The 7,179-nt window shown below is 40.8% G+C and overlaps 2 protein-coding genes across 4 annotated transcripts; one reads left to right on the top strand and one right to left on the bottom strand.

Moving 5' to 3' along the window:
- Window positions 1-374: 374 nt before the first annotated feature.
- On the bottom strand, window positions 375-1,830 carry LOC135539830 (small nuclear ribonucleoprotein Sm D3). 2 transcript variants are annotated; one of them, XM_064966002.1, is made up of 4 exons: window positions 1,667-1,830; window positions 1,259-1,384; window positions 804-996; window positions 375-538 (listed from the first exon to the last, which is right to left on the bottom strand). In XM_064966002.1, the coding sequence occupies exons 2-4, from the start codon at window positions 1,382-1,384 to the stop codon at window positions 474-476; spliced, it is 384 nt and encodes a 127-aa protein (XP_064822074.1). In that variant the 5' UTR covers window positions 1,667-1,830; the 3' UTR covers window positions 375-473. The 2 variants fall into 2 exon arrangements, with proteins under 2 accessions (XP_064822074.1, XP_064822064.1); XM_064965992.1 differs by having other exon boundaries at window positions 1,259-1,388; window positions 1,667-1,829.
- Window positions 1,330-5,607, top strand: LOC135539822 (protein GUCD1-like). Of its 2 annotated transcripts, none has more exons than XM_064965971.1 (6): window positions 1,330-1,409; window positions 3,073-3,157; window positions 3,261-3,426; window positions 3,581-3,672; window positions 3,822-4,063; window positions 4,379-5,607. In XM_064965971.1, exons 1-6 carry the CDS (start codon window positions 1,352-1,354, stop codon window positions 4,468-4,470), a joined length of 735 nt encoding a protein of 244 aa, XP_064822043.1. In that variant the 5' UTR covers window positions 1,330-1,351; the 3' UTR covers window positions 4,471-5,607. The 2 variants fall into 2 exon arrangements, with proteins under 2 accessions (XP_064822043.1, XP_064822052.1); XM_064965980.1 differs by lacking the exon at window positions 1,330-1,409 and adding an exon at window positions 2,174-2,543.
- The last annotated feature ends 1,572 nt before the right edge of the window (window positions 5,608-7,179 follow it).

Below are 7,179 nucleotides of genomic sequence, written 5' to 3' on the forward strand. Positions count from 1 at the left end.
TGCCCTTTTCGTCCTAATGCTAAGTAGCAGAAGAGCAGCCGTTTTGGAATGGCAGTGTCAGCCAATCAGCTCCTTTGTTGTTCAAAGGAACATTCCATAGCATGAGAACGAAAACAGCAGTTTACTTAAACTTGCAGTCGTTCAATCTCCTCAATATTACAGTTGGGATAACGGGACAATTCAGCATACAACTAATTTCTCATCCCTACATTGAGGTACGTTTCCCGAGCCATATCTCGCACCGGCTCCGCTGTGTTTTAATCTAAACAGGAAACCTGTTCGACCCCAGTGCAGCTGTAAGCAAGCGTAGGGTCGGAATCTATAATGGCTACTCTAAAGTTATTTGCTACCTGATAACAAGGAACATATCAATATTAAGAAAATCATTTTAATATGGAAATGGTATTTTGCATCATTTATCAACAAAATAACAAACAAGCGGTATTATAGAATGTAGAAAATCATTTTTACAATTATCGCCTTTTCGGGAATATATTTCCTCTTCCCATCCCTCCACGTCCTCGACCCCTAGCAGCCACTGGGAGAGGAGACAAAGCAAATTGTTCAATCAACATACATTATTACAATAATCTGCTTCCATAATTTATGTAGCAAATCCAATAGGATACTAGACTGGGCAAGATCGCTTTGTGCTCCTGCTAACGCCAACTCAATTGCTATCATAGTCAAGCCAAACATGTTTGGCATCACAATGACTGACAATGAGTTGGCATGATGGCGCACGCAGGCCAGTTGGAATCAAAGAAGATCTGATTAGGGCCAGAATGTAATAAAATCTATACCTTGTGCTTTGAGAATGGCAGCTTTGCCTCTCCCAGCTCCAGCTCCCTGGTTCTTGTTCTTCATACTCTTTAGCATTGGTGCATTCTTCAGCATGTCTGGTAGAATAAGGAATCGAATCTTGCTGCCTCGGATGTACACTTGCTCCAGCTGGGCTACACGGCCGTCTCTGTGAGTCACTGTGATGTTGGCCATCTGGAGGGGACAGAATGTTGAATGAGAAATACATCAAATTAGATGAGGAAGGGAGGGGTTGGGGGTAGGTTGTAGAGGACTACTTTATGAGGGATTCAGGGAAAAGAGATGCTTATTTATAAATCATAATATTAAAATATAGACTAGTAAGGAACTTAGAACTTAAGAGAACTTGATGCAACATGTTCAGAATTATACTTTCTATACAATTGTAATTCGTGTTAGGCATGAAATCCACTTTAATAAGCGTCTCAAACGTTACCTGGCAGTTCATGTTGTCCTCAGCTTCAATGAGTTTCCCCCGGTACACCTCCCCGGTGTTGGTCTCGCAGGTAACGATGTGGCCCTCAGCTTCATGGAGGACTTTGATTGGCACTCCAATGGACATCTTTCTGAGCACCACCACAAATACAGTAATGATTTTAGTCAAATATAAAACAGCTTCTGGTTGATGTGATTTGTCACTAAAATCAGTAGTTAAACGTTAGTAGCTAAAACAGGATGAATGGAATTGGCACGCTGGATGTTAGCTAGCTATGCTTGGTAGCTAACGTTGGCTAACGATAAATATCTAACGTTAGCGCCGAATGATACGTACTGTAGCTAGCTCATTTCCGTGTGCACTGCTATAATGCTAATAGCTAGATAGATGATAACCGTAATATCTTACCGTTTAAATCCTTGAAAACAAGTTCGTGGAAATTATTAAACTAGATAGCTAATATTTTTTATTTAGGTCTAGCTATGGGTGAATGGCAAAGATGTCCTGCTTGTTTGAAACCTAGCCTCTCCAGCCCCGTGTATTTCCTGTTTGGCTCATTCATAGCCATGGAAAAGATGCTTTATAACTAATAGCTCATTGTTCTATCTGTGGCGATGCAGGGTGAAAACTAGAGCGAGAACTCTATGTGCTGCCACCTACTGATGTCCTGCCAACGGTGCAGTTTAGTTCACTACTAAAGCTTTTTTCTTTTACAGACAACGCTCAATCCAATTTATTACGTTTTTTAAATATTCCATCTATAGTATGAACAACAATTAAGCGACTCGAATAATGTGGGATACACTCTGTGATAGATGTTGTTCTTGTTTGCGACCATGGTTATTTTGGTGGCAGTGTAGTTTCTGGATCCACTTTTATGTGTGTGTGCGCTATTAACAACGTTTGGTTGTGCGGGCGCTACCAGCCACCGGAAGTGAGTTTGACTTGCAATCCTCGTTCGTATCAATTATTTGAAGAAACCCAGCTAGCTATCTGAACAGAACTAGTTTAGCGATCAGTACAAGAAAACACTAAACAATTCACATGAATCCACTTTAAATGATCTAACAGTTAGTGGGCGAATTGACTATTAAGTCGACCAACTAGATGTAAATAATGATATGTTCTAGGGTACACTGATTTGGTTGCTAGCGCCAGGCAGTGCTAGCCAACACCCTCATGAGGCAATCCAACTCCGGAGGATTAACTAGCTACCGACCGTAAGCAAGTCTAACTAGTTTGTGATTTGCATCTAGCAGCAAAGAACAAACCAACAGAATGTCAGGTACGTGTGCTCTAGTTATCTAGAGTGTTTTTTGAAATGTCACGTTTGGTAGTAGAACCCACCTAACTTAGCTAGCTAACCACCAATTTAATGTGAAGCAAAAGCATTTTTTTATTTAACGAGGCAATTAAGAACAAATTATTATTTACAATGACGGCCTACCCTGGCCGAACCCTCAACTAACCCGGACGACGCTGAGCCAATTGTGCGCCACCCTAAGGGACTCCCGATCACGCCCGGTTGTGTTACAGCCCGGGATCGAACCAGGGCATCCCATCAATCTCATGACATTGTCACATGTAAATAACACTTGCTGTGTTTATCAGTGGTGCTAAAGGAATGTCCAATCCATTACAAAAACATTAGTTAGCTAGCTACAGTAGTCATTTACTTTTGTAAACATGATTTTAATTAATTTGGAGAAGCTTGCCACAACAGAAAGAAACTGACATATTATAGGCCTGGTGAGCCCAGTAGCTAAGATTGTGTAATTCTTTCCATCAGCCTCATCACATCTTGTTTTTGACAGATGATGCTGTCCTGCTGAATGTACCCGTCATTCGGCAGCTGTACCACTGGGACTGTGGATTAGCCTGCTCCAGAATGGTTTTGAAGTATGAGGACATTTCATCATATACTGCATACAGACATGGGTCTGCATTTTAACTACAGTGCATTGTGTTGGTGAAGGCTTCATCATATACAATAATTTGGCAGGTACCTCCACCCTGTGAGTGATGAGGAGTTTCAGGGTGCTTGCTGGGAGTTGAAGCTGACGCAGAGTGTTTGGACAATTGACTTGGCCTACCTCATGTGCCAGCTGAGGATCCGGCACCGCTTCTGCACTCAGACACTGGGTGTTGACAAGGGCTTCAGGAATCAGGTAATGAGTCAACACTTTGTAGGCCATCACAAGTACAATAGTTAAAATGTAAGGTTAACTACATTTAATTATCATGTAGCCCACCATAACAAATGTCCTTAACTAATACGTACCTGAGAGACTTACTATGTTTGTTTCTTTCATCTGTTTCCAGTCCTTCTACAAAAAGCATTTTGACACTGAGGAAGACAGAGTCAACGAACTCTTCCTAAAGGCTGAAAGCAAGGGTGTGGTGGTGAATAAATGGTTAGTTAACTTTGTGAAAAACTTGCACGGATAAAGAAAATTGTTCCAAATCTACCAGCTTGTCTGGTTAGTAATAGTTTTTTTTACAGACCTAGACAGAAAATAACTAAGAGATGCTAACTTTCTGCCTTTTTGAATGTCACCTGTAGCTCTGTGACAATTCAGGAAATACAGGAACATATTTACCAGGGCCATGTGGCCATAGTGCTGGTCAACGCTGTGGTTCTGGTGTGTGAACTCTGCTCTTCGCCTGTCAAGTACTGCTGTTTCCTGCCTGTGGGCCAGAAGTGCTTCTGCAGGAAGCCAGAATACCAGGGTCACTTTGTGGTGGTGTGCGGCTTCAACCGGAGCACTGGCTGCATCTTCTACAACAACCCTGCCTACTCAGACCGTTAGTCCTCCCTCTACACATTTCCAACAGTCGACAGGGCCACCGACTTACTAGACCCATATATTCATTAAGTATAAGTGTGGAATAAATCACATTGTGTTTTTTTGGCATTCCAAGTTCTAAATCTAAGTGCTTCATAATAAATTGCACAATAACATAACACCTGCACCTGACTCTGTGCCCTACATGGGGCTTTGCATGAACATGTAACCAGAGGGTGAAAAGTTAACCATGTTCTTGTCAGTAAGCACAGAGAGATTGAGTAAGAGTGAAAATATCACATTGACAGAAAGCCTTTGTGTGTTTTGCTTACAGGCGTGTGTTGCACCAGCATTAGTAACTTTGAAGAGGCTCGAATGAGCTACGGAACAGATGAGGATATTCTGTTCATCTTCAAGGAGAGCTGATGGCTTAGGGACAATGAAGATGCAGATGGTCTCTACATCGCTATGGTGCCCCATCCTCACTATGATGACACATCAGTGGTCTACAGGTCCCTGAACTGGGACTGCTGGTTCCAGCTCTTGCCCAGTGTTGTAGATGGTCCCGGGCTGTCCTCTCCAGTGCTAACTGACTGCTCACAGAACACACATCACTCCAACGTCACCACAACTGCCTCACTTCACATAGCCCATGCTAGTCGTCAGTGTGTAAAGGAATAATCACTGAAGACATAAATAAAGTGTGGTTTAAGTTGGTTGGGGGTCAAGCAGATAGATGAAATAGACTAAAGGAATTTTTCCTGTGTCCCATTTTGTTTAGTTTTACTTCAGTTAGTTGATTCTACCAATTGACGTGTGAAGGGTGAGCAGTGCAAGACTTGAAATCCTATTTCTAATGCTGGGTGGAAAAAATAACATGACACTCAAGTTGATTCTAGACTTGTAGAGGAGTACAAAACAATGCACATACAAGGGCTTATAGCAACATGTTGCTCTCTTTGGTTTTGCCTGGTGTCATGCAAGTCTGATGGGCCATGTATTGCTGCTTTCCTCCCCTTAGACTAGCCTTGTCTTATTTTATTAATAGTTATTTTGATACTGTTTGTTGAACTTCATGTATTATTTAGTATTTTCTAATAACATGGAATAGAGGGAGAAATTGTTTTTGAAAGACTCAGGTAATTAATGTCCATAGAGTCTGATGTGTTGTATTACAATAGCAAACCCATGTTACAAATGTATTTTCTTTAATGCAATACACCTTGACCCATTTCCTGTTTAGATCATAAGATATTTTCTGTTGAAAATAGCAATCAAGTGGAGGCAACACACAGAATGACTTCATTATTCTCTTTCAACATTTATTTTTATATTTTGTTATCATGGATGATGTTATTGCACTTTGGTTTTTGTACCAGCCATAATTATTTAATTTTCATTTTACCATGATAACCTATTTTCCCAATCTAGATGGAATGACAATGATTTATTCCTGCTTGTGTATTTTTGTTATGAACAAATGGAATGTGTTAAAATGGCTTTATTTTTATGAAATATACAATTCCATTTATGTACTGTACTCATTAAAATAATTTGAACACATTCTTTGGTTTAGCTTATGGCTGGCTTGTTTGGTCTGTTAATAATCTTGATAGCACTAATCATGTCTTCCTCAACATTGACCTCATGTCCTCTTATTGAGATAGCCTACTGTCTACAGTGCAGCACGTCTCTTTGTTTAGGTGTACCTTCAGGTCATGTCGATCTTCTCCTTCTTGATAATGTTTGGCTTGAAGTCATGCTTGGTTGCCCTGGTGAGCTCCTCTGAATAGTCCCCATACCTCCCAGTCATCTGCAGATATAGTAGTGCAAACTACTTATGCAAATGTAATATACCAGGGTTTTGTTATCGCGTAACTGAACATGATACAGGTTAGACCAGACAGTGATATCTGTTAGTGTTTCACAGGTAGACAACCTGCAACTTTATGCACAGATCATGAGGTCTATGGATATGAATGTGCTGTGAGGCTAACGTTCAGCAACATGACACTTGTTAACATGGCAGTAGGCCCCGGGCCTGTTCTGGATGCAGAATGTAAATGGCAGACAGACACACTGCACTTGGGTGTGGCTCATATATCAAACATGGGTCTATGCCATTGAGGCTCACTGTCAATGACGCTGGTATAGACCTGACCCATTTCTGGATATCCCTTTTGTATGCTTTACTTATTCAGAAGTATCTCTATTCATGCAGACATCCATGTCAAATTCTTGACAGAAAGATACAGTGTTGATTGAGTACTTAGTTGAAAAACAGATATGCAGTAATATGCATGATACTACACTGTCCTAAAAAACTGAAATATTTCTACCTTTTTTTCCATTCCCAGAGGTGAACTCATTCTTAAAGTGCTCCTACATAAAACAAGAGAGATATCCTCTTCAGAAATCTGCATTATGATGGTTCGTACATAATATAGTTGTGTTCACCAGCTGTAAAGTCTGGCAGTGGCATACTGTATGAGGCTACACACAAAAGAGAGGATACCAGTATATCATGGATAATTGGACTATGGAGGCAGTAGAGGGCAGAATGGAATAGATTTCAATGCCCCTAGGACTTGGCTCAGTAATAAGAGGTTGTAAAAGAGATCATGTGGAACAACATAAACCAGTCTTTGGTGGTATTTACTGTCCCAACAAGATTGATTCCACAGGTGAAGCAGTGGTTTGCTATAGCTGCATTCCTAGCCTCAATTGACCACATGGGCTCACTGAGTTGAAGAGGATTTCTGCTTATATATCTGAGCCTAGAGGAAGGTCATTGTCCTCAGGCCTGGAGGGAAGCCACAGTTCTTCCGCTACCCAAGAGTGGTAAAACAGCCTTTACTGGTTCTAACAACAGACCTATCAGCTTGCTGCCAGCTATTAGCAAACTGTTTGAACAAATTGTGTTTGACCAAATACAATGCTATTTATCTGTAAACAAATTAACAACATACTTTCAGCATGCTTATAGAGAAGGGCACTCACCATGTACTGCACTGACACAAATGACTGATGATTGGTTGAAATAAATCAATAGGAAGAAGATTGTGTGAGCTGTATTGTTAGATTTCAGTGCAGCCTTTGACATTATTGACCATAAGTTGTTGTTGAGAAAACGTA

The sequence above is a fragment of the Oncorhynchus masou genome, chromosome 1, assembly GCF_036934945.1.
Source record: "Oncorhynchus masou masou isolate Uvic2021 chromosome 1, UVic_Omas_1.1, whole genome shotgun sequence".
NCBI lineage: Eukaryota > Metazoa > Chordata > Actinopteri > Salmoniformes > Salmonidae > Oncorhynchus > Oncorhynchus masou.

Excerpts from the sequence above, each read along its gene's own strand:
- LOC135539822 (XM_064965971.1), top strand. The coding sequence starts at position 1,352 with ATGGAGGACTTTGATTGGCACTCCAATGGACATCTTTCTGAGCACCAC. Across the intron at positions 3,673-3,821 it reads GGTGTGGTGGTGAATAAATG|CTCTGTGACAATTCAGGAAA; the intron begins GTTAGTTAACTT and ends TGTCACCTGTAG. Across the intron at positions 4,064-4,378 it reads CAACCCTGCCTACTCAGACC|GCGTGTGTTGCACCAGCATT; the intron begins GTTAGTCCTCCC and ends TTTTGCTTACAG.
- LOC135539830 (XM_064966002.1), bottom strand. The coding sequence starts at position 1,384 with ATGTCCATTGGAGTGCCAATCAAAGTCCTCCATGAAGCTGAGGGCCAC. Across the intron at positions 997-1,258 it reads AGGACAACATGAACTGCCAG|ATGGCCAACATCACAGTGAC; the intron begins GTAACGTTTGAG and ends TGTCCCCTCCAG. Across the intron at positions 539-803 it reads TGCCATTCTCAAAGCACAAG|TGGCTGCTAGGGGTCGAGGA; the intron begins GTATAGATTTTA and ends CTCCTCTCCCAG.